The sequence below is a fragment of the Pleurodeles waltl genome, chromosome 1_1, assembly GCF_031143425.1.
Source record: "Pleurodeles waltl isolate 20211129_DDA chromosome 1_1, aPleWal1.hap1.20221129, whole genome shotgun sequence".
Lineage (NCBI taxonomy): Eukaryota > Metazoa > Chordata > Amphibia > Caudata > Salamandridae > Pleurodeles > Pleurodeles waltl.
In genome coordinates this window covers 799,503,695-799,530,702 of record NC_090436.1, presented here as the reverse complement: position 1 = coordinate 799,530,702, position 27,008 = coordinate 799,503,695, and the positions used below count along the sequence as shown (strand labels likewise).

Sequence of the window (27,008 nt, the reverse complement as noted above, 5' to 3'; positions counted from 1 at the left end):
TTTCCTTTGATCCTTTTTTATGCTGGTTGCAGAAGGCATGGTGATACCACACAGTAAGCTAGTTATAGTAAGGAGGAAGGTTGGAGATTTGCTGGATGTCTCAAATTACTTTCATTTTATGAATGATTCGGATAACAACAGAAAGTTTTAGAATGGGTCTATATAAGCATTGATGGCCCAGGATTACTGCTCTCCATTTCCCAAGCCTGGAGGTGAATTTCAGGTACTATGAGCAGTTGCCCATCTAGTTCTTTGAGTGTAAAGTGTTAGTAGAAGAGGTGAAAAGGCAGTAAACGCAGGGAGGTCGGTGGACATATCATTCACAAATCTCATTTACATGAATGTCTACTAGTGGGACAACTGCACTTTAAATCATTTTTATTATTAGAATGTGTGTTATTGTTTGTCTATATTCAGGTTACTCAATCACATAGTAAAATATAAGAGCTGGAAACAGCAAGTAATGACAGAGTAGAACAAATGAAAAACTAAATGTGAGAAATTTTCAATAATAGCCATAATAAAGGAACACATTTTAGTGTAAATTGGTTGAGAGTAGAATAGTTAACAAAGGAAGATTCTGAAAAGTGTGGTTCCCCAAACTTGTGTTGTCTCTCATCTAAAATCCAAAAGCATTTTTTTCTCACCAACTCAACAGGAACCACTGGACAAACTCACACCAAAATTGGACTTGGAGGTCACATTTGAGCTAACTAAAAATCCCTACTTGGTTTCATGTATATCCTTTTAAACTTTGTTAAAAACAGTCCAAAGCAATAATTGTCAATACATTTATAGATATGTGGCTTGTTTTAGAATCCATTCCATGACCTGTAATTTGGATTTGACAAGGCCAGCTGAAGGACTGTAAAGGGTTGCTCATTATACCATTTGAAGCCCTTTTTTGGTGCAACCCAGTTCTGAGGTTTGCGATCCTAACTGTAACAAGAAAACAATCGTGTCAGAGTTGGCACAACTCCAGGGAGGACCAAGCACAACCAGAGAAATGGTCAATGTTGGTTTGCAATCAAAGGTTAATTAAGCAATGTACACATTTCAAAAGAGCTTAAGACATTACAGAAAAAAGTACTGAGCACAGGACATAGCCAAAGCCCATGAACTGCACAGGCACACCAGTCACTTTGAGAACATGCCACAACTGCCATGTCTTGTCCTTTCAAGGGGAAACGAGCACAAGGAGTGGGCAATGGCATACTGCCCGCAGTGCACAGCGCTCACCAGGCCCCCTCCAGTTGCTTACCATAAGTTGGCATCATTGTCACTCTTCTTTGCTGCCTCCTAATTACCCAGTGAATGTTGGTTTCGCTTCTTCTTTCGTGTGGAGCATGGACCAACTTCTGATTGATCTAATATCCTTCGACTGTCCATTTAATTCTCACACTATGATTCAGTTACTATTTTCTTTATTTGCTTCCATTATCCATGTTGCTTCTTCTCCTCCCACCGCCCCTGCTCTGTATTGTTTCTCCCATCCCATTCTCCGGTTGCTTTTTTACCTCGTACCTGCAGGCTCCTGTTGCTTCTTCCTCCCCCACTCCGTGCTCCTTTTGGTTTTTCCTTCCACATTGAATGCCCCACCTCTGTTGTACGTATTGTTTCATCCCTCCCACCCACATCCACACTGTAAGGAAATGCCTCTTTTCGCATGTTCACTGAGGACCGCTAACCACACCGCAGTGTCAGTGTTCTGACTCTATACAAATTAAATGTTGAATTGGATGCACCCAATTGGCAAGGACTGACTTACTTATAGGTCCCTAGTATACAGTACCCAGGGCATGTAAGGCAGAGTGCCCACTCCGGGCTGCAAAACTATTTGTGCCACCCTGTGTGTGACAAAGTACAAAAAGGCCTCCAGCCTGCAGACTGGAAGGACAGTGTTTTCACTGTCAGTTCGATTTTGCCATTCACACCAAGGGCAAAGCCACCCTATCCCTTAACATTATATGTAAGTCTCCCCTAAGAAAGGCCTACAGAGCCCTTTGGTAGGGAGCTGTATTTTGTTAAGTAGGACAAACATTTTAATATGTTTTAACCGCAACACTTCCAAAATGCTGTTTTGCTGCGGATAAAGTTAGTAGCCCCATTGGCTAACACAGGGTACCGGTTGGCACCCCAACCCTGCTAACTCCTGAATGGAACTACCTTACATATATCAAATTAATCGTGGCATTAAACCCAACCTTATGCCCAGGTCGAATTTAATACCACTGTTAAAGGTAAGCAACTTTTAGAAAGTTGCCACTCTGTACTTCAGTTAGCCCAGGGGCTTCACAAAGACTCTAGCACACAGACAACTGTCTGACTGCCTGGGAAAATGTGAACGACTCTCCAGCACAGGAACAAACCCAGTTGCTGCAGAGTGAGGTGTCACCTCCTCTCCCAGCCTGGCCACTCTGAATGTTCTCCCAAAAGGCGAGCTTGAAAGGAGAAACCACCTTTGTGTGGGAAGTAGCACCAACACCCCCGAGCAGGATGCCTTTTGGTTCTGCAGACAAAGTGGAGACAAGGTCAAGGAGGGAAAACTCGTCCCTCAAACCAGTTCTACTGTGAGCGTGTAGCCCTCTGGCAGCCACACCTCTAGGGTGGGCAACTAAGCTCCTAGTGACAGAGGAAGGGTCATGTCATCTTGAAAGGGGCAAAAATGAGGCACTCTGGGATAGCCACATGCCACACATCACAAGACCTTCATCACTAGGTAGGAGGGGACCCAGTAGCCCATTGGCTAGTGAACGCATGGTCCCCTCAGGGATCTTTCCTGTGATAAATATGGCACCCCTGGTACTCTGACTTCCAGATTCCGCTAGAATCTGAGATAAAACCGAAGAATAACTGGCCAGCATCCTTTATACCTGAACAAAGACAGGTTGCACCATAGGAAGGACTGCACCTGCTGCATTTTGGGCTCCTGGCTCAGGGCAAAGTTGATTCCCAGCCGGCAACCTACAGCAGTAACTCCAAGTATCAGTCGGTTGATCTCATAGAACCAGGTCTAGGGAAACAAGAGCTGAAGTAGCCCACGCCAACAAGTTGGTAGCCACCATAGACGTTTTGCCTCTACCGGTAGCTGGGCACCCGAGAGGGCAAATCCGAGCTAGCAAAAAGTTGCATCCGGAAGTGCTATCTAAGTGCGTATTTGTTGCATCCACATGCCACTAGCAAACCCCTTCCTCCCTCTACCCCCCAACACAAAAGTCTTGCTCCAACCGTGGTGCAGACTGACCAGTAGCCCAACATCAGCTGGCCTGCTACTGCAATGTAGAGGACTTAGTGTGATCTCAATCTTGGTGGCCAAGTTCGCCCCACTTCATCCATAGACTGAGGAGTACCCATGAAGTCACCCCCGCCGACCGCACCACAACAGGAGCATCCTTTGAGCATCTTTTGCCTGCATCCCTCAGCATGAGGACCACTCCATTGATGTCTATGGCGATTGTCTTGTAAAGTTTGAATTTTGCTTCAAAAACACTCCGATGGCCAGGTAACTGTCCAAAGTGTCCACTTTGGCCCCCTAGATCTCTGTCCTTCCGGGACTGGTCACCCAACCAGGGTCTTATTCACCAGAAGAAAAAAAGTGCTATGACTGGACCAGCGCTGGCTGCATCATAGAGCTTTTTTCCTAACTTTACTTTTAGCCATGCTGCACAGCCACAGCTGTACAACATGGTTAAAAGACATTGGCAAAGCCAATAGCTCTTGAAATAGAAGAATATTGTGTAGCTCTGCCCCATGCCCCTAATAGGTGTAATGGGGACATTATAATTGCTCATAAACTAATGTGCACAGAAACCACTGAAATTCCATTATATTCGTAAACAGTTACTTATCTTTATCAATAAGTCTATCGGATGCATTTTAACTGACATTTCAGGACATACTATGCAGATTTTACTCAATTAGAAAAGCAATGCAATGCAGGGAGGAAGGGTGAGATGACCAAGGTTGGGCTTGCCTGTTTTCATGGGAAACAGGGTTCGTACTGACTTGCATTAGGTGGCCCTCTGTCTAGAGTAGTACACTAGCTGAAAAACAACAGGTTGGAAAAATACCAGATTGATTGCCACTAGTTAGACAATTTGCAAGCATTTGTCCCATCACCTTTTGGGTTTTTAATCGCCAGCAGTATCCCTGGAACTTTGAGACTGGCTCAGTTTTCCAAGCATATACACACACGTATATATGTGTTTACATATATATCTATCTCTAAATATATGGATGTGTACATCTATCAGTGTGTGTGTGTGTGTGTGTGTGTGTGTGTATATATTCACTGAAAAAAAAAAACTTACAGGGATGTTATAGTTAGGAAATAGAATTAAAAAAAACCCATAGAAGTTCACTTAAAAAAACAAAAGGTTACAGGAACGTTATAGTTAGGCTCACATTTTAAACGTACAAAACCACAGAAATTCAGTAGTTATAGTTAGAGTTATTACAAGTAACTATAACTCATGCCCTAAAGTAACTAAAACTCACGCCCCCGGCCTGCACAGTTTTTTCCTCCAAAACATTTACTACAAATATTACATTGATATTATCAATTATGTTATCAAAGATGCCGTGAGTGATGGACTATGTGGGGTAATTAGCAGTGCATGGCGAGTGAGCAAGTCATTTATACCTTGGGGACTATAACATCCTTGTAACCTTTGTCACTGAATTTCTATGGGTTTTTTAACGTAAAGTAATCGGTGGAGGTTGGCCTCAAGGTCTTGTCTGTAGCCAACCCCCTATAACCATGCAACCCCGAGCCATGCATGGCCTTTGGCCATTCACAAAAGAACAAGTTACTTACCTTCGGTAACGAGGTATCTGGTAGAGACTCTATCTAGCTGCAGATTCCTTACCTTAGAATTCCCTTGGCGTCAGCTTCGAATCCGGAGTTTTTTCTGAGCAGTACCCTGCATGCGCGCCGTTGGGCAGCATCGTTCAGATCCGCTTGCGTCGACCAGCTCCGCGTGCGTCGTCAGCGTCGTTGGAGCCGTCTATGACGTCACGGTTGTCTATATAGACGCCGTCTCGGCGCGCGTATGTCAGTTCTTTTCCACAACTTCCCACGCCAGAAGCGCAGAGTCATGGAAGAACCAAATATCATGTATTTCACCTCTTTAACTGTTTGGAGTAAAAATTATTTCATGCCTTTAAGAAAGGCAAAAAGATGCCAAGATCAAAAATATACATATGTACACATAAATGCATATATACAAATATATACATATCTACATGAGAAAAATTTACCCAGAGCGGGGAGGCTTGGGTGGGTGTAAGGAATCTGCAGCTTCCTTACCTTAGAATAGATACCCAAGCTATAACCCATGGCAGTGGGTCTGCGGAGATTTTTACACAAGAAAGTCTTGCAAAACAGACCAGGCAAAATGCCACTCTCTTCTCACCTGGCTATCAGGCAGTAGTGTTTTGCCAACGTGTGCAAAGAAGCCCACGTTGCAGCCTGACAAATGTCCACCACCGGTACGCCACGTGCTAACGCAGTGGTAGCAGCTTTTCCCCTAGTGAAATGAGCTCTCAAGCCCTCAGGAGGCTGCGTCTTCGCCAAAGCGTAGCATATTTTTATACAGAGAACGACCCAGCGTGAAATGGATCATTTCTGCACTGCCCGACCCTTCTTTGCACCAACGTACCCCACAAAGAGTTGGTCGTCCACCCGGAACTCTTTAGTGCGGTCAAGGTAGAACAATAACGCTCTTTTTGGGTCCAGCCGATGGAGACGCTACTCTCCCTTAGAGGGATGCAGTGGTGCAAAGAAGGTGGGTAGGGTGATATTTTGACCCAGATGGAAAGGGGTCACCACCTTGGGGAGGAAAGAGGCACGAGTTCTGAGAAAAACTTTTTCAGGAAAGATTGTGAGATACGGCGGTTTTGATGACAAAGCATGTAGCTCACTAACTCCTCTGGCAGATGTAATTGCCACCAAAAAAGCTGTCTTAATAGTAAGCAGCCGAAGAGGACAGTTATGCAAGGGCTCGAAGGGAGCACACATAAGGAAGGTAAGAACCAAATTAAGATCCCACTGGGGCATAACGAAAGGCACAGGCGGGAATAGATGTACAAGCCCTTTCAAAAAACTCTGTACTATAGGTGATTTAAACAGAGATGGTTGATCGTGCAACTGAAGAAAAGCCGATAAGGCTGCAAGATAGCCCTTGAGAGTCCCCAAGGAGGAACCCTGCTGGGCGAGAGACAAAATAAACAAAAGGATGTTAGACAGAGAAGAAGAAAGAGGATCAATAGACTTCTCTGAACAATACGAAACAAAACGTTTCCAACGGCAGGCGTAGATCGACTTAGTAGAGGGACGCCTGGCTGCCAGAATGACATCACAGACCTCAGGAGGGAGGTCATAAACCATCAACTGTCGCCGCTCAATCTCCACGCATGAAGGCGAAGAGTTGACCGGTTCGGGTGGAGAACCTTCCCCTGCTGCTGCGACAGAAGATCCTCCCGAAGAGGCAGCCTGATTGGAGGACGAATGCTCATTTTGAGAAGCTCTGGATACCAAACTCTCCGTGCCCAATCCGGAGCCACTAGGATTACTTGGGCCTGGTCGTTCTTGATTTTCTTGAGAACTCTGGGCAGAAGTGGTATAGGCGGAAAGGCGTGCAGGAGGCCTGAACTCCACTCGCGACGAAAAGCGTCGCCTAGCGATAGCCCCCTTGTAAACTGCTGACATTGCGGGTTCTCTGCAGAGGCGAACAGATCTAACCAAGGCTCTCCCCACTGCTGAAAGAGTCCTTGCGCCACCTCCGGATGGAGACACCATTCGTGATCCTCTAAGCATTTTCGGCTGAGTTTGTCTGCTCTGGCGTGCAGAGAACCTGCCAGGTGTTGAACCACCAGGGTCATGCCCTGCTGTTCCAGCCAAGTCCAGAGACGTAAAGCCTCTTGACAAAGGGTCCACGACCCCACACCGCCCTGCTTGTTGGAGTACCACATTGCGGTAGTGTTGTCTGTGAACACCTGCACCACCTTCCCTTTCACAACAGGAAGAAGTGCTTTTAATGCTAGCCGGATCGCCCGAAGCTCCAACAAGTTGATGTGGAGCCCGGATTCCGCCGGAGACCAGTGACCTCTGATCTCCACCTCCCCCAGATGGCCGCTCCATCCCAGAAGTGACGCATTTGTCACTACCGTTAGATCAGGTTGGGGAAGGGAGAGGGGTCTGCCCTTGACCCACTCGCAGTTCACTAACCACCACTTCAGATCTTTTGCAGTCCCCTCTGAGATCTGAACCACGTCAGTAAGATTTCCCTGATGCTGTGCCCGTTGGAACTTCAGGTCCCACTGCAGAGCCCTCATGCGCCATCTGGCATGCTTGACCAACAGGATGCAGGAAGCCATGAGTCCCAGCAGCCTCAGAGTCTGTCTCACCGAGATCCAGGATAGAGGCCGAAAAATCGGAATCATAACCTGACTATCCTGAACCCGCTGATCGGGAGGATAAGCCTGATACTGCACTGTGTCCAGAACAGCTCCGACGAAAGTGAGCTTCTGAGAGGGAGTCAGGCGTGACTTCGGCACATTTATAGTGAACCGCAGCGAATGCAAGAGGTCCGCCGTCGTCTGGAGGTGGGTGACGAGAGCCTGGGGCGTAGGAGCCTTCAACAGCCATTGGTCTAGGTAGGGGAAGACTGAGATCCCTGACCTGCGCAAATGAGCTGCCACCACCGCCATCACCTTTGTGAACACCCGAGGGGCACTGGTGAGACCGAAAGGAAGCACGGTAAACTGAAAGTGCTCGTGGCCCACCTTGAACCGCAAGTTAACGCCTGTGGGCTGGCAGGATAGGAATATGGAAATATGCATCCTGCAAATTCAACGCTACCATCCAGTCTCCTTGGTCTAGGGCAGACAAAACCTGAGCAAGAGTGAGCATCTTGAATTTCTCCTTCTTGAGGAAGAGATTGACGTCCCTTAAATCCAAGATAGGGCGAAGGCCTTTGTTCTTTTTGGGAATCAGAAAGTCGCGGGAATAACAACCACTGCCTACTTCTGATATCGGGACTCTTTCTATGGCTCCCTTGGCCAAGAGAGCTGTAACTTCCTTGCGGAGCAAAGCTAGATGGTCCTCCATCAGCCATTCTTTTGTGGGAGGGATAGAAGGAGGGAAAGACTGGAAGGGAAGGGAGTAGCCCTTCCATATGATCTGCAGGACCCACTTGTCCGTGGTGATGGAAAGCCAGTGAGGGAGATGAAAACAAATCCTCCCTCCAACTGGACGGACATGATCCCGCAGAAGCACACTAGGAGGGCTTGGGCGCAGTGGAGGGGGGCTGTGTGGCTGCCGACCTCTGGCCAGACCCTCTGGGTCTGATGGTACCTCAACCACATCCTCTTCCGGGATGCTGTGAAGCCTGAGGACGGTGGCTAAACTGTGGCTGGCGTGGTACCACACCCCTTCCGAAGCCTTGAAAGGGGCGAAAGACAGACTGCTGTTGTGCCTGCGCTGAAAGGCCCAAGGATCTGGCCATGGCTCGAGAATCCTTGAACCTCTCAAGCGCAGAGTCTGCCTTTTCGCCAAAAAGGCGAGAGCCATCAAAGGGCATGTCCATCAAGCTAGACTGGACATCCCCTGAAAAACCAGTAGAACGTAGCCAGGCGTGGCGACGTGGGGCCACTGACAATGAAATTGCTCTGCCCAGTGAGTCGGTCGTGTCCAAGCCACACCGGATTGTAAACTTGGCTGCATCTCTCCCATCCTTGACAGCCTGGGTGAGTGTCTCCTGTACGCCCTCTGGGACCTGGAGCAGCATTTGCGCCACCGTATACTATAAAGTATGGGAATAATGGCCCAATAGGCAAGAGGTGTTTACGGACCTCAATGCCAGGCTGGTGGAAGAAAATATCTTCTTCCCAAGCTGATCCAGCCTCTTGGATTCCCTATCCGGGGGAGCGGAAGGGAAGGCACCACAGGAAGTAGAGGCTTGGACAACCAAGCTCTCAGGAGTGGGGTGTTGAGTCAGGAAACTAGGGTCGCTGGGAGCGGGTCTATGGCGGTGGGCCACCGTCCTATTCACAGGAGCCCCCGTGCTGGGTTTGGACCACATACCCAGAAGGACGTCTGTAAGAGCCTCATTGAAGGGCAACAACGGCTCCGATGTTGACACCCCTGGCTGAAACACTTCTGTCAGGATATTCGTCCTGACTGGCACCGTAGACAAATCTAGGTCAAAGACCTCAGCTGCCCTACGCACCACCATACCGAAAGAAGCACCCTCCTCCGTAGCCACATTAGGAGGAGACAGCATACCAGTATCTGGAGATGTGTCCAGTCCACTGGCCTCCCCTAGATCCTCATACCAGTCCTGTTGCAATCCAGATTCTAAAGGGTCCTCAGACCCCTCCCATTCCTTTCCTGCGTCTGGCTGTTCCAAATAATGCTCAATGATCTGGGCCGAATTGGCTCCGTCAAAGTTGATGCCGCTCCGGCCCCGGAACTTCCGGAATAAGGATGGGGCTGCCAACGGTGGGCGCTGGCGGCGGAATCGTCGACGTCGGACCTGACGCCGAAGGAGGCCGACTGTGAGAGACCGGCGCCGGTCCTGATCCGGTATCGGATCCTGGGGTCCCCAATGGTGCAGAGGCCGAAGCCGCCGGCGTCAAATCTGAAGGGGCCCCTGCTGACCCAGCGGGGCCTGAAGACCCACCCGAGGGTGCAGTCCGCTCAAAAACGAGACGCATGGCCTCGTAGAATTCTTTTATCTGAGCGGGGGTTGATCCGGTCCCCGGAAAGGGGGGAAGACGCGAAGTCCACCCTGGCGACGGCTCCGCAGAACTGCGCTTGGAGCGTCTACGTTCCCTAGATGCCTCTTCGGCCGACGGGCGTGGCGAAGACGAAGTCCGCTTGGACTACTTCTTCTTCTTGTACCTCTTACCTTCGGAAGACCTCGAATGCGAGGAAGAGGACTTGGGGCTCCGGGAGCGGTGCCGCGACCTCCTCCTACTGCGGGACCGTGACCTCCGTGGAGTCGTGCTGACCGAAAACTAATGTCGGGCCGCAAGAAGCTTAAGGGATCTCTCCCTCAAGGCCTTCGGCGCCATGGCTCGACAGTCGAAGCACGAGGTGGAATCGTGGTCCTTCTCTAGGCACCAAAGACAAACTCGGTGCGGATCCGTCACCGACATGGTGCGACGACACGCACCACACGGCTTGAATCCTGTCTTTCTCGAAGACATGACTCCAAACAGGCAAAAAAGCGTCGACAAACCGTCAAAGCAGTGTAGCTCTTTCCAAAACTGCGCTTAACCGGCGCGGAAGGAAAAGAACTGACGTACGCGCACCGAGACAGCGTCTATATAGAAAACCGTGACATCATAGACGGCTCCAACGACGCACGCGGAGGTGGTCGACGCACGCTGATCCGAACGACGCAGCCCGACGGCGCGCGTGCAGGGTACTGCTCAGAAAAAACTCCGGATTCAAAGCTGACGCCAAGGGAATTCTAAGGTAAGGAAGCTGCAGCTAGAAGTCTCTATTAGATGGGGTTTGCCGCAGAGCCTTGCGGTCATCATCCCATAACCATGCCGCATGCACAGCCTTTGACCATGCACAGCCTTTGGCCATGCGTGGTGGGGGTTGGCCACAGGGCCTGACCAGGGGCCAAGCACTACGGCAACCCCCTAAAACTACCTAAACCCGTGTCATGCACAGCCTTTGGCCGTGTGTAGCAGGGGTTGGCTCTCAGCAGCAGTTAACAAGAAAGAATCTACTGGTCAGTGTCACCAGTTGAAATACTGGGCTAAAAAAAAAACTAAAAAAAAATATAAAAAAACAAGGATGCAAACACTTCTATCAAACTTTACAGATTTTCACCTCAAGGATCGAGAGAGCAGACTCAAGGCCCCTGCAGTCCCAGTGAGCTCCCAGATCCAGTGGAAGCCGGCATGGCTCCCGCACGCAGGGAGCTGCTTTAAATAGAAGCTCCCTGCGTGTGGGAGCAATGTTTTAATCTCGGCTTTCAGCAAGCGGGAGCTGTTTGATAGCGGAGCACCTCAGGAGATAGCAGGAACCGGCCCTGGGGAGTGGCGGTCTCCATGGCCATCTATGGCTCCAAGGTGGGGCCCCTCCTCCTGAGGCTCTATAAGCCCCGGAGACCACCACCTCCCCGGGTCTAAATCAGAAGTAATATGGGGTGGAGTGCAGCCCCCCCCGAGCCCAAGGGACCACCACATGGTAACAACGTATAGTGAAAAACTTAGTACAACGTTACAGCACTTGCTCCACCCATTTATGGTGAAAGACATTTTGAAATATTGTTCGAATTCATACTAATGACTGCACTTATGATGATGCTTTCGGGCTATTTGAGCTGAAATGTAAGACAGTGTTCTCCCTTTTTGGATTGTGTATTTAACAGCTCACGTGAGCCTTTGAGCTGACGAGCTCTCGTGAAGCACCTGTGCGCCTACTAAGTGGTACAAAAACCTGAGAATACGTTTAGGCGGCATTTCAAGCAACATGGAATGGGCGGACATCGGGGACCCACCCACTTCCCCAGGATGTAATGTATTAAAAACAATGGAAGAGGGGCCACCCCGGGGTCTACCACCTCCCAGGGACCGGCCCTGAAAATTGAATGAGGGGAGCCGTGTGGCCCCTCTCCTGGAGCCAATGGGCCTAGGGACCGCCAGCCCCCAGGGCCAGCTCCTGCTATGTCCCAGGGTGCCCACCCGGTACATAGCTGTTTGCTTTTGCTTGGTGGGAACTGACAGCTCCCACCAAGCAAAAGCAAACACTCCAGTTCCAGTGGGCAGGAACTGTGAAAGTGCTCCTGCCCACTGGAAGTGGATGTTTCATCTCTTTCCCTGCCCGCAGAGATGGGGGCAGAGAAAGAAATGGAACTATTACTCTTGCACAGAGGAAGCTGCATGTTTAGCAGCTCCCTGTGTGCAACAGCAATGCCGGCTCCTGCAGGAGGCAGGGAGCCACCTGGAGCACTCCATTGCACACTGGGTGCCTGGGTAGGCTCTAGGGCACCCAGGGAGACATGGCCGGGGCCCAGAGAGACATGGTCGGGCCCTGGGAGAAGGGGTCCCCGGGGCCGAAATCTGTCAGTGCAGGGGTTGGGCAGTACGGCACCCCTCCCCCATTTCTCTTAACACTGAAAGGTCTTCTCGCCTTTGCCAGGATGATGGACAGCTTACCAAAGGGCCTCACAGCACGTTTGCCTCAGATTTTGGTGGCACGTTCTTGATGGCAAGGGATATGAGGATATCACCACAAAAACAAAGAAGCACTTACATCATATAGAAAAGAGAAAGGAATCTGGTTTGGTAGAGATATAGGTCTTTGTAGTCTTGTTGGGCTCTCTATAGGAGGATTCATGTTATCACAGAATTTTGGAGAAAGACGCATAAGTCACAATCACATTTCCAAATGTACGCAAGGTTGCTGCAGGCATTTCCTCGTCATTCACTACGCCGCTGTAGTGTAGAATACGTAATGGACATTTACCAGAGAAGGCAGAAAGAACTCTACTTGAGTAGATATTTTGTGGAAAACTGTGGATAAAAGGGCAGGTGAGGTTTTTTGTGTTTGAGTCACCCACACAGACACACCCATTCACAGACGCACTCGCTCACTCCGACACTCATGCACCCACTCACAGACCCATTCAGAGACTCATATACTCACTCACAGACCCACTCAGACAACCACGTACTTACAACCCCACTCAGACAGTCATGCATACACTCACAGACCTACTCAAAGAGTCATGCATACACTAACACATCCACTCAAACTCATGCACACACTCACAGACCCACTCAGAGACTTATGCATGTGTGGTGCAGGTTTGGGTGGTTATAGGGTGTTGACTGCGTAGCTTGGCCAACCCCTGCCACGACTGGCCAAAAGCCGTGTGTGGCATAGGGTTGGGTAATTGTAGCGGGTTGGCTACAATGCCAGGCCACAGGCCAGCACTGCGGCCAATCCCCGCTGTGCAAAGCCAAAGGCCGTGCATGATGGTGGCTGGATTAACATACAGTAATTAAAACTACTTCATGTTAAAAAAATAAATAAAAAAAAAGAAATTCACTGAAAAAAAATAAAGATTACAGGGACATTATAGTTGTGAAATAGAATTAAAAAACATAGAAATTCACTTAAAAAACCAAAGGTTACAGGGACGTTATAGTTAGGTTCTGAATTTACTTACACAAAACAATGCAAATTCAGCAGTTATTAGAGTTATTCCAAGTAAATATAACACACGTCCTCGCCATGCACTGCTAATTACCCCAGATAGCACAGCACTCATGACAACTTTTATAACGTCAAGAAACATTAGCAGTGAAATTACTGAAGACAAAACTGTGCATGGCGGGGGCACGAGTTATAGTTTCCTTAGGGAGCGAGATTTGGATAAGTGCTGGCTCCCTTTGAGAAGTTCTACGTTATGCTTAATTCCAGACCATTCCATGTGATTCATCATTTTTCTTTAGAAAGCTCATTGTTTTGTCTAAGCAACCAGACTTCATGTGGATTTTCTCTTGTCATATTTTGTTGCTATTATGCCTCTGCGATGCTGTCTTTAATTGATATTTCATATTGAAAACATTTTTGTGACAAAAAAACTAACTAAACATGGAAAAATAAAAAGAAGTACCTGCAGAGATGGGCTGGTCATCCATAACTTTAATATAGAAACAATGAGTATGCACTACAGATGCCCCTTGCAGCAGAACGGACCTAAGAGCAGCCAGTTCACACTATAATACTGGACATAACATTTCAGAATCTTCGCCTTTAACTTTGGTATTGATAACTCATCACCTTAGGTCACTTTATTTAGTAAAAACAGTGTTGTCTAATTTGTGGTCTGTCTGAAGAACAATCAATCATATCTTCTCAGCTACTATCCATTCTCTATTATCTTTATACCATACTTCGTATACAGTACCCCGGGCTTTCATCCAGTGAATTTTGAGGAGTCATTTTGCAATAAGGGGCCCTGAGCCACCATTCTGTAAGTCTTACATGTTTACTTTGGGCTTGGGTGCATTTGCAAAATACAGTACTTAACAGTCATGCCAGTGACATTCTGCACTGAAGTTCAACATAACTCATTTCCAAAATATTTAAACAAATCTACATGTTCATATCATCTTGAGGACAACTGCCTCATGCACTGCACAACAGGGATACTTGTTGCACCTCAAACACAACACAACAGCATTTAAGGTCCATGTAATTTAGTGGGACTGCGGTTCTTCGCTTTACTCTTCCGAGATGGTGGTGTCATTTCACAGGCCACTCTCTGGGAAAGGCATGGCTGAGGGGATTCCATCACAAATTGTAGCCGTTTAGCTTTATTTTTTACCTTCAAGGCTCTTCATGATGGCTTTCTATTCTCTACTGAAGTTTATGGAAGGGGAGGACCTAGCTATATCCGTTTCCTAATCAAAGATGGCTGAGGAATCAGTATTTTTTATGAACATAATTCTCAATTTAAGATGTGCTCCGCATTTTCTATGATGTTACTTTCCGTTTGTTCTATATGTAAGGTTGCTGAGAAGCCCGCCGCAATGCAGTCAATAGTATTTTTGTCATGTTCTTCACTCCCTAGCTCCACATTTTAGTTCTATTGATTTTCTTCCCTTTTTAGGTCTTTCTGCCTTTAGCCAAGACAGTTTGATTTCACTAAAATTATATCTATCCTCCATCTTCCTATCTATCTATAGAATACCTCCCATTAAGAATGGCACACTCATCACAGAGGACAACAGGTGTGAGGTATAGACTATGTAAATACTTACAGTGTGTGTTGAAATCTATCATTAATTTTTACAAGATTTATCTTTGAGATTTTACATCTATTGTTACATATATGTGCACCACAATTTCACTTTCTGTACATTTGGTTATATAGATTTTTAGTCTCTAACTTCAGAATTTCAAATTTGCTTTGTCAATCAGCAATCTGTAGTGATTCATTTGAGTGCGCTGTCAACTGCTGAGTCCTCACTGTCATTGTCTCCATTTATCGGTCTCTCAGACTTGCTTACAATCACCCTTCACTTGCTCCACACATTAGAATTTAATTTGATCACTTAGTTTGGACATTTTAGGAACAATATTAGGGGGTACACATGTTTTCTCTCAATGCATCTGTCTCAGCACTATCTTATGCATACGCAGAGCAACTGCTCCCACAACTTACATCATCTCCTATGCATCCACATTTACCCTCTACTCTATTTTGTGTACATCGAATTGCATCTAATTGATTTTTTTCTCATGTTTTCTTTCTGTTATGTGTCTAGTTTTCCTCAGATCCATCTGCTCACACAGTCCAAGCACTTAAACCCATGTACACAAGTCACTTTCGGAGCCTTCTGTGTCATCTCTACTAATTAATCTCATAAGCAAAACACTCAACTGATTCCATCTGAGATCTGACATCTCAGATGTCATTATAATTGGCTTATTTGAATATGCGCTCCATAGTCAAATATAGGCTGGAAATTAATGATTATATGGAACGCACAAAGCTAGATTTAATCTTGGTTAATGGAGGAATCCATACTTAAATTGCTCAAAGCAATTCACAAAAAATGTGCTTCTTTCTATCAAAATGAATGGGGGTGTTGCTGCTATCGTACAAAAACACATACTTCTCGACTGGAGTGTAATTCAATTGAAAATGTGGATCTTTTATCATTTAAAATTGAATCTAAAAAACTGCACAACATCTGCCTACTTGTGTATCAGCCATCAAAATACATTGCAAATTTTACCCAACAAATATTTGAAGTTCTATGTCCTTTATTGACAGTTCTCAAAATAAATGGTCTTTGGAGACTTACATTTTGGGTAAATGCACAGAACTTAGAATCTATAAAATCGTTACATTTTAGAGTCTATGTTTACCCTAGAATTTTAGCAAGATCTGTACTAGTTTCCAATACAGGAGCAAATATGTGTTAAAGTGTATTATATGGTGTTCAAAAGTTAGAACAGTACAGGTCTTACCTTTCTAGTACTAAAGAATTAAGAAATGTACACCCTTCCGCAACTTGAGAGCCAGTGAGGCAAATCAGCTTATCATACCAAGACATCCTAAACAGAGATCAGGAGGTCCAAGTTGTTCAATAGTGGCTCCTTCTGCATGGAATGCTCTTCCAGACAGAATTTGGCTGGAGCAGGACCTAGGGACCTTTCATGGAATACTAAAAGCGTGGCATTATGTAATTCTACTTTGGCTCTAAATCGCTTCAGAAAACATTTTAAGCGCCAAGAATCCTTTGGTAATAAAAATAATAATCTGTGCTGGTATCAATTGATTCTGCTACTATTTGGCTTGTATATCTCACTTTCGGTGGGAAATGCATGTCTAAGGTCAGGGAATTTGGCATTTGATAGAAAAGGACTGCAGTAAGGCATCATTTTTATTCAGTGCAGCAAAGTAAGCAGCAACAATGAGTCACACAGTTAAATGGAAGAGCTGCTGCCTGGGCTCAAACTGGGTTTAAGCAAAAGGCAAAGCCGATATTCCGTTCTTAAAAGAAAGCATATGCATGCGCTGATGGGAAAAACTGGCAATTATTCTTCAGTCGGGCACATTAACTGGGAATCTGATGTATTCTGCAGCCAGATTAAACCAGTCTAAAATGATCTCACTAGCACATATAAATATGTTTTTGCAGGATAGAGACAAGTCAGCCTAAAAATGGATTGTTCAATAAAAGCATTTTTTTTAAAGTAGTAACTATTCAACAGGTATAAATGAAGTTGTGATGTATTTTAGACTTCTTTTTTTTATTTATTTTTAACTCAAATAGGTCGCAAAATTTAATTCAGTAAAATATAGTGTAGGCAGCTTAACAATCTGTAAAATCATACTACAAAACTTGCAAGAGGCATAATTACCAATGTGTTGTATAAACTGATGTCTCCTTCAAGACCACTCCTTACATGGAAAAACTTCACAATTGGCACTTTTGCTGTTGTGATGGGCAAGATATTCCGCAGTCCTGTTACAGAAAAATATGCTAATGTTTCAGTACTGATAACATTTTTTTGCACAAAACCACAAAAGAAAAACACTTACCAGGCAAGACGTTATGTCACATTACAAATATTGTTATTTTGGTAATAAATGACTAAATATCAGACAACAGTCTTGCCTCGAAGAGCTGTGTTAAGGAGACGTAAATATAGACAAGGTGGGCTTGATTCACAAAGGTAACATACTTTAAAGTACTTTTATACTTTTGAATACGTTTACTACTTTTCAGTGTTCACAAACTGCACTATTTTAGTAAATTACACTTTTTGTAATAAGTCCAGCACTGGCCAACCACTTACACTGCAACAACCACTCATGGAAAATAATGGAGGTAGGGACTTACTACAAACGTTTGTTACTACAAAAGTGCATTTTGTGAATTGCACTTTGTAGTATGTTTTGCAGTGCTATTTTATTACTACAAAATGTGCTACAAAATGCAGTTTGTGAATCAGACCCAAAATGTAAAGTCCATGAAAAAGGAATCCTAGGGAAATACATCAGATCAAATAGAGATAATACGAACAAAAGTAGTCAACACATTTGTATACCCTCCCCCCAAAAAATACCTAGTATAATTCTTCACTAATCGCTAACCCAGATCGAGGCTAGAAAGCATCTGCCACTGGGAGTCTTTACCTGCTCATAGACAGCAACCATACATTTCTCAAGAGCCGCTAATGCTGTATTCCTTATTTCTAGGTTTGGCTACAGACACATTTAGGTGTCTTCCAGATTTCATGTTAGCACAGCATATACGTAAAGGGGCTTTAGACTAGCCCCCTTCAGCCACTGACTTGTCAGGGTGAGTCCTTCTTCAGGTATTGGTACAGCCCAAATCGCTTTGCAGATGTTTCCTTTTTTACCCACAGACATTTAACATTGGTGAATAGTTGAAAAGTAGTCTGCTGCAAGCATGGAATTAACAAGCGGACCTTTCTCTCCTGCAGTGTCCCACCTCGGCAGGACGATGGGTCACCTCAGGGGGTCGTGCCAAGGGCAACTAAAGCTGCAAGTGTCAGGCCACCACTACCCTTGATATAAGAGCTCTTAAGTATAAGGATAAAAGTACATCATTTTAAAACGGGGGTTCCACTGAAGGTAAGGAAATTTCATTCAAAGATGGCTACTACTTTCAGGAGATTAACCATCTTTTAAGTTTACGCCTGATTCATGACATCTGATACACTCCCTTCACGAGTGATAATTCTGAATCTTGATCATACTTTCATTTTCTGATAAATTATATGCAACTGATTATGCAACAAAAACTCCTTCTGTGATAGTCATGTCTTTATGTACCATGCTCTTCCACAAAATGACAAGACAACAAGAGCGGAAACCCTTTCCTGGTATTTAGAACTATTAAGGAATCTACTGTTTCCTTGGAGAATTAAAAAAATATTTTGAATAGTGCAAATGATTCTGTCTGTGCAGGTACTGAACAGTAGATCATGGGTCTGCAGATGTCCTGTCAAAGCTTTGATTGCATGGAATCCCCAGCAGAAGATCCGGTCCCTCCCTCCTACTTTCATTATCTTCACAGATAGGGACCCATGTGAAAGCTTCAGTGAGGCACACAAATTCCCTCACTTTCTAAGTCTGATTTCCACTACGGGAACAAAATGAGAAGAATTAGATATATTCACTGAAAAGGGAATACTGTTTTATTTGTATAATTAAACTGTTAGTTCTTGGCTCATGAAAACACTGACGAACACAAATGAAACACATTATATAGCACACAGTCGATAACTACCAATGAAAACGTTTCAGATATTGATAGAAGTCAATATGAAAGGCTTTATTTTACACAATTCAATTGCAATAAAGTGCTGTACACGATGCATATATTTAGTTGCCTGCAAGCACGTTCATTTCTGTTAACACATTTTCGTAAACCATAAACAATATTTTATGATAAACTATTTAGGTTTTCCTTTTATGCTGGTTACGAAATGTTTAAAGGCAATAAGAGCAACTAGTACAGCTCAGGCTGCTGACCTAGCTGGATCTGGTAATGGCTTGTACCACCGACCCACTGCAGAGGACTCCAAATGTAAAACATCGATTAACAACTTGTGCCATTGCACCATTGCTACTTAATTCAAATGGATATCTTTTAAGGACGGGTAAAATGATTTCACTGAAACGCAAAAAACAACTCATCTACACCCTATCACGCAACAACAGAGTAAGTCAGGAAGTTTACATTTTCACCATTGTGGGCTGTGCAAACAGAAGGAAGGACAGAATGCAACATCTAGGGGCTCTCTCATCAGTTGTCTAATCTTTTAATATTTCTAGGAAAAGCATGAGCAGCATTTTCTTGCATGCTACCAACGGAGGGCATGTTCTCGTTGTGTTGGATAGATCTTGTAGGGTGGCATGCCAAAGCTATCACATGACTGAATGTAGTTCATTCCTTTGAGAACCAAGGGGTAAAATTGTTCCCACTTCCTTATTTCACAGTTTCTGATTGATGGAGTCAAGACATTTTTCGATGATGTCCATGCATTGTAACTCCTCAGAAGATAGGTTCAAGCATGCAGTGCTGTGATGTAGTTCTTGGTCATTCATTCGAAGACCGGAAACACTGCTCTGACAGATAGAAACAGGACTGTGAACAAAGAGAAAGGCCCGTGAGTGAAACAAGAACTATCCTCCAACATGTTGTACATAGCTAAGGTAGTACATGCAAGGATTGAGGACATGAGCTCACCACAATTACCTCCACCACAGACGGAGGGCTAGGGATCAGGATACAAAACTGGCATTATGAATTTTTATCTGGGGCAAAGCGTTAATCTGCATTGTGTTGCTCCTTTCAAAGATGTCATTTTTGACTTGCCAACCTATTACAGATAAAGTAGCTGTCATGTTTTCTATTTGGATCATCACAGTTTATCGGTGAGATCAATAGATTACCCTGAGTTATAAAAAGCATATGTTGAGTTTTTTCTCCTGATGGCTTCAGAAAACGTCAACACTTAGATTATCCATGTGTGTCTGTCATCCTGAAAATCTGTTGTGATTTTTAGGCCTGTCCATGAATTATTGGTGGAGAGCCACTTGACTAGATGGTCAAAGTTGTTTATTTCTGCTGCTCAGCAGATTACATTGACCAGACTTCTTAATGACTATTTCTGCAAGCCATGTTCTGAAGGCCTGAGGCGAAATCGGAGATGTAGGGCAAATGCGATGCAACATTGAGCAAGGATTTTAACTAATGTACAGTGCAAGGTCAGAGTCACGAAAAAAGTTAAGCATTTCATGCTCTCATTTGGCTTTACTTGATGAGTGGGCAACTTGATATATGCCCATAATACAAGGGAAGGATAGTTTCCACTTCATCCAGAAAACGTCTAGCTGAATCACTTTTTACAGATAATGTGGAAATACCACTGCTCTTGCAAAATCACCCCTTCTTGCTTCTTGACATTTCACTAGCTAAAAGTTTATGAAATATCTTTGTGGGAACGTAGTAAAAACAATTGTGAATTACTACAGAAATCTTACGCGTTAGCTCCAATTCCCTAAATTACTCCACATGGGGGTGGGTTCGGGAGGGTGGAGTTTTGGGGGAAACTCTGAACTGAGTGACATTCGTTTCTCTTGAAATTACTGATACTAACAAGCATTGGTATTTTCAGTTGTGGAGTACCAAAGCCGGTTTTCAGGTGTATTTTAATGGAGTCGTATGAAAGGTGGAAACCATAGCAATGTGCACAAACATCAGTCAAGCATTATCATGCAATTATTGAAGCTTTAAGACATAAACGTGAAGTAGAACAGATTGTGCATGACCTCAAACATTACCAGTTTCATATGCTCATAGTCAACGGACATAAAGAGTTATTATGCAGGTCTAGTGAGTTTGGAAAATCAATTTGCTTTTGGGCAAGATGTCCGTAGCTTTTATATTTTAAGGGCTCTTTTTTAAGGGGCCTCAATGCTAGTGTTGGCGCATGTGACCCTCCTTTTCCTTTCCGTGAAGTAGTATAGGAATATTTCTGATTGACTCTCTTCTTCTTTGCAACACGAACCAAGATGTGAATAAAATGCTGAATCTCTTTCAGAAGCTCCAGATTTTCCAAAATGTGTTCTTCTGATGGATAAGAGACTTCGATGAACTCCTGCACCCAACTCAATTGAAAATATTAGCTAATGTTACTGTGGAGAAGGCTGGAATTAGGTCAACTAATCATACGCTTATCACTGTCCTCCTTTAATGATGCAGTTACCCCCACTTACTTTCCTGCAGAAAATAACTATCTCACTAAAGGGCACCCCAATATTCGTAATTTGTACCTTAAGTTCAATTTGTTTCATCCAGGCCGACATCTCACTACAACCTACTGCTCGCTTGCCAAAAGCCTGTGCCAGCCACAGGCAAAATTGAGAACAAAACATGATTTGAAAATAGTATACACATAATAGAGCTTACACTTCAATTTTACTCATCCTAGAACTAAGAAATTCACATGTTTGACATAGTGATCTAAACCGAACACATGACAGCTTTAAAGGTAAGTACTAATTGTGAGTGTTGACCTTTTTATCCATCTTATCCATCATTTGACTTTCTTTATCAGAAGGCAAAGGCAATAATAAGGTTAAAAGACCTCCTCCTTTCGAATTAATCCACAGAAAAATCTGGGTTTGAGTCCCATTGCATACAACGTAGTCTGGATATTAATATTTTTTATCTGCCTACTGCGCGTGGTTAGTATTAACAAAAGAAGTGTCATTATTAGTTCACCTACTTTACCTTCATGATCAAAGTAGTAAAAGGCACGACAGCTGCCTTAATTGGGTCGTGCATCACTGACACATAAAGCCTATTACTTGGGACTAAATGTGCACCATGCAGAGCTTCTCTGCAGTCCAACGTTCAGAACTATGAGGCACCTATCAAGGGAGATAACGCCGGTGTCATGCAAGCAAAGGGTTCTGTGGAAGTTACATGCTCCACCGTCTGCTCTCACCTTATCTCTCTGGGGAAGCTATTTTTCGAACATATTTATCCGCAGCAATAGGCTATGGCTTGTTCAGCATGTCATATTGTCTAACACTAACGCTGTGCGAATCAGACGGAACTGCCTAGATGATTTGGAATTTAATAAACAGCTTGATGCATTAGAACACCGCTTCCTTAACAGAGGTTACTCTAAGAAACTTTTGAGCACCACACGGGAAAGGATTCTTAAGACCAACAGAACATCCCTGCTTCACAAGAAACCACAAAAGCAGAGCGATAAAAAGAGGGCTCCAGCTTTTATCACTACTTACACTTGTGCCAGTGCAGATATTTTCAAGATTCTCAATCGCAACTGGCACATCCTACTATCTGATGAAACCCTACAGAAAGATCTTAATAAAAGACCAGACATGATCCATCGTAGAGGGCGCACACTGAGAGACAAATTGTGTCATAGCTTTTTACCAAGTGTCACTAATGATAGTTGGTTATCCGCACCACCAGTGGGTTTCTACAAATGCGGTAGGTGCAATATATGTGAGCATGCTCTGGATAAGACAAAGGAATTCTGTTACAACACCAAAACAACACATAAGATCAAACAATTCATGAATTGTAACACTAAGTTTACTGTCTATTGCATCATTTGCATCTGCAAAAAAATCTATGTAGGCAGCACAATCAGGCCATTCAAAGAAAGACTGCAAGAACACATCCGGGCGATTAGAAATAATAACAGTGACTACCCGTTTGCAGTTCATTTCAACCTTGCACACCCTTTGCACGAGAAACTAGACATACAAACACATGGTATTGCCACCCTGGGTAAGTGTCCTAGAGGAGGCAACAAAACTCTGCTTTTGAGACAACTTTAGAGCAGATGGATTGTCAAATTACGTGCAGCAGAAGCAGGTCTCAACTCTGACAAAGACCTTCATGTTTTTCTTTAAAGTAATCAATTTGCTAAAGTGGATATGTTTCAACTTTTTACTGTATTTTGATAATATAGGCATTTCCATGATAAAGAAAGTAAGGGCAAAATGTACTATGTTTTTCAATGTTGCCTGTATCTGATGGTACCTTGTTGTAATCTACACTTGTTGGAAAAATGACCTTATTTGTGCATTAATAATACTTTGTGTATTATATGTCTTTATGTATTTAGATATATATTTTTCTTTTCTTCTTTTCGGGATGACATGCGTTCAGGGTATCCTGTGCTCTTTCCTATGCCTTTGAATACAAATCTGTATCATTGCTGACCTTTCACTTGATTTTATTTACTTGGTCTACGTCTATGGTGTGGGCTTTTCTCTATCACTCTGCTCAAATCCCCTTTCCAAGATGGTGGTTTGTGTGTCCCCTGGTCGTTTAGTCTGTCTTCTATTTCCAATCTTACAATTTCCGGTTCCAATTTGGATTTAAATGCAAATCCCGGTCGAACGCACGCCTTTGATGCGACGCTGTTCGTTTACATCTCAGCCGGGAGGACAACAAGAGGTATCAGTGCTTCCTGCCTACACTCTATACAAACGGGGGATTTAGGATAACATGCTGTTTTTCGATACAGCGGTTAGCGATAGATCTAATTTATTCTTTACCGCCATGGCAAGAACCCCGATATTGGCGTATGACCTGTTCTTCCTCGGGTTAGTTTTTATGTGTTTTGTATCTAGAACAAACGCGGTAGTCGCCATAATGTTTCCCCGTGTTCTAAGACGCACGTTTTGTCAAAACTTATCACTCCCTAATTGCACCCAAAAAAAATGCCTCATTTAAGTCTGTTTGCATTAGGGTAGGTTTATAAAAGATAGAAGCGCTTTGCCCTGTAGTCGGGTAGCATTAGTGTATATGACATGAAGAAATAATACGGTATATAGTATATATCGTTTTCAAATAACAACTCTTTTCTCCCCTTGGAGAAATGTTAAAAAGCGTTATGGACATCACCTTATGACCAAACTTGGTTGTTACTAGGTTCTTGCTAACTTATTAAGGAGCTGCCCCGTTTTTACGTTATCGCGTTTGTGTGTTCTTTGGTCTTTATACAATGGGCTTTGTCTTTTTCCAATTTTGTGCAGACTTACTATGGTCTCTGGCTCTCCACATGACCTATGCCTTAACCTCGTTATTGATCGATCGTACATCTTTGAAACTATTTGAAGTTCCAATATAAAATTAATTTCTACATTGTTTAAGGTATGTTCTACCTCTGTTTCCCCTCACTGGGGTTTTCTTCATCTTTGCTGCATGCTGTTCAGGTATATACAATAAATTTGTTTCACACAATGTACTTTCATTCACTTTCTGGTTTTCACACGGTGTTCTATCTCTTGGATCCCCTTGGTCGTTATCAACACGGACAGTTTCGGTTCCTTTTGGTGATATCCAAGATCGGGGGTACATTCACCTCATATACACATATTGTGTAATAAAGGGGGCTTTTCTCCTTTTTATTATATAATATTTCCAACATACCATAAACTGATGGTACGTGGCCTCTTTCCTTCAATCTTAATCTTAATTCTAAATTTCATTTAACACGTTTCGGCATGTCTTATTAGCCAAGCATTAACAACTTGTGAGCTTTACACATTTTCATTTTCATATGTTTACAGCCTTGAGAAAGTCAAGGGTGACGAAACACGTGTCGGCTGTTTTCTCTCAACTATGGAAATTATTATTCGCTTCCAATTAAATTGTCGAATGTATACTATTGGATCAGGGCATGTACTTCCCTGATAAAACAAGGAATAAAGGACTTTCATCATAAAAATCAGAGAAGTGCTGTGGTTTCCTTCTTTCTGTACAAGTTTCATTATTAGTTCACATACTTTACCTTCATGATCAAAGTAGTAAAAGGCACAATGACAGCTGCCTTAATTGGGTCGTGCATCACTGACACATAAAGCCTATTACTTGGGACTAAATGTGCACCATGCAGAGCTTCTCTGCAGTCCAACGTTCAGAACTATGAGGCACCTATCAAGGGAGATAACGCCGGTGTCATGCAAGCAAAGGGTTCTGTGGAAGTTACATGCTCCACCGTCTGCTCTAACCTTATCTCTCTGGGGAAGCTATTTTTCGAACATATTTATCCGCAGCAATAGGCTATGGCTTGTTCAGCATGTCATATTGTTTAACAAGAAATACAATCACAAATGGCAGAATATTGCAGAATCCTTCTGAATGTGTGTGTAAAGCCATACAAATGTGCCCTTGCAACTTGTACAGGTTTATTTTAGTTTTCACTTTCTCCTGGATCTGTGTCATCATTTCCTGTAGAATCGGCTTGTAAATGTATCCAAATTATTCAATTTCTCTGCTATCCCTCTCTTCATTTCCATTACTATTGTGTTTCTACCTGAATTTTCCACCACAATTGAATTTAAATTTTACAGACTCCTGTTTCAGCTTTTGTAGGTATTTCCCCAAAGTCAGCCAGATATGTTTTACTCATGCACTTCAACCCCAATCACTACCTTCGGAGCCTACCATTCAGTGGCCCTTGTACCTGTGTTGAGCTCCAATTTAACTCAATGTATGTGCTCACTGTCTCACTGGATTCAAGCTAGTCTGGCTGATGATTGGTGATATCTGGAAACCGTTCCCAGGATGCTGGTTTCCAGTCCAGGGAGGACATGGCCTGGTTGTTCGGGCTGGACTGTTCCCGTGGGGAACAGGGTCACGACTGATTTGCATATAGCTGGGCCCAAAATGGGGTGACATGGTGATCAAAAGAACAATGGATTTAACCCAGATGTGTGACTGGGGGTGAGTGTTTGAAACGTTTCAGCACTCCATACATCATTTTTTTGTGTTGCTATGTTCTGCGGTGGGAGCAGTGTGTGATGGCTGTGTGGACCGTCCCTGCATCCTCCATTTTAATTTTGTAGGCCTATTTTTCCCGTGGTGTCTAGTGGCCTTTTTGTCTCCGGGTTAAGTGGGGACACATTTTTCAGTCAACACCCTCAATCCACCCCCACAGAGGGCAGAAAGACTGGTGAGCCTGTTCTGGGGTGGGAACACAGTTCAATGCATTTGTGAACTGAGCCAGAGGGGAGGACCGACGTTGTGTTTCCCCAAAAAACTGCCTCCAAGAGACAGAAAGGCTATTCGAAACTAGGGGAGAAATAGGTCTAAAAAAATAAAACAAGGTTGTGGAGGCTGCTTATCCATGCATTACACTCTATTCCCACCTCAGAATAGGTGCATCAGTCTTTCTGCCCTCCACCCTGGGGGTGGATTGAGGAGGTTTACCCAAAATCTGCCCTTGGGGGACAGAAATGCCACTAGGCACCATGGGAAAAATAGGCCTAAAAATAAAAAAAAGGGGTAGGTGAAGCTGGCCCAGGCATCAAGCCCTGCTCCTACCCCAGAACAGGTGCATCACTATTTTGCCCTGTCTGAGATGGATTGAGGGTGTTTACTCAAAATCTGCCCCTGGGGGCAGAAAGACCACTAGACACCAACAATTTCAAAATGACCCCAAAAATTAAACAAAAGGCTAGGGTGATCTACTCTTGCATCAAGCGAATACTCCTACCCCAGAATGTACAAGAGAATCTTTCTGTCCCGCTCAAACTAAAGCATTCTCCATCCATATGGCAAGAGGAAAAACTTGGATATATATGGAAAATGTTACTTACCCAGTGTACATCTGTTCGTGGCATGTTCCGCTGCAGATACATATGCTATGCATAGACTACAAAGCAGTTTTCCTCCCCTAAGCGGTGGTCAGCCTGTAGGAGTTGAAGTTGTTTGAAATAGTGTTCTTAGTACAGCCTGTCCTACTGTTGCTTGTTGTGCTGCTAACACATCTACACCGTAATGCTTGGTAAATGTATGTGGTGTTGACCAAGTGGCTGCTTTACAAATTTCTGTTATTGGTATATTTCCTAAAAAGGCCATTGTTGCTCCTTTTTTCCTGGTGGAATGTACTTTTGGTGTTACTAATAGCTGCCTTTTGGCTTTTAGGT

At 44.1% G+C, this 27,008-nt stretch overlaps 1 protein-coding gene across 2 annotated transcripts in view; it reads right to left on the bottom strand.

The window, feature by feature from the left end:
* Window positions 1-27,008, bottom strand: part of TUT7 (terminal uridylyl transferase 7) — a 1,097,449-nt gene that overhangs the window by 433,574 nt on the left and 636,867 nt on the right. For both annotated transcript variants that reach the window (XM_069228237.1, XM_069228248.1), the window contains exon 17: window positions 16,910-17,013. In XM_069228237.1, coding sequence (XP_069084338.1) covers window positions 16,910-17,013 — 104 coding nt within the window. The remainder of the gene's footprint in view (window positions 1-16,909; window positions 17,014-27,008) is intronic.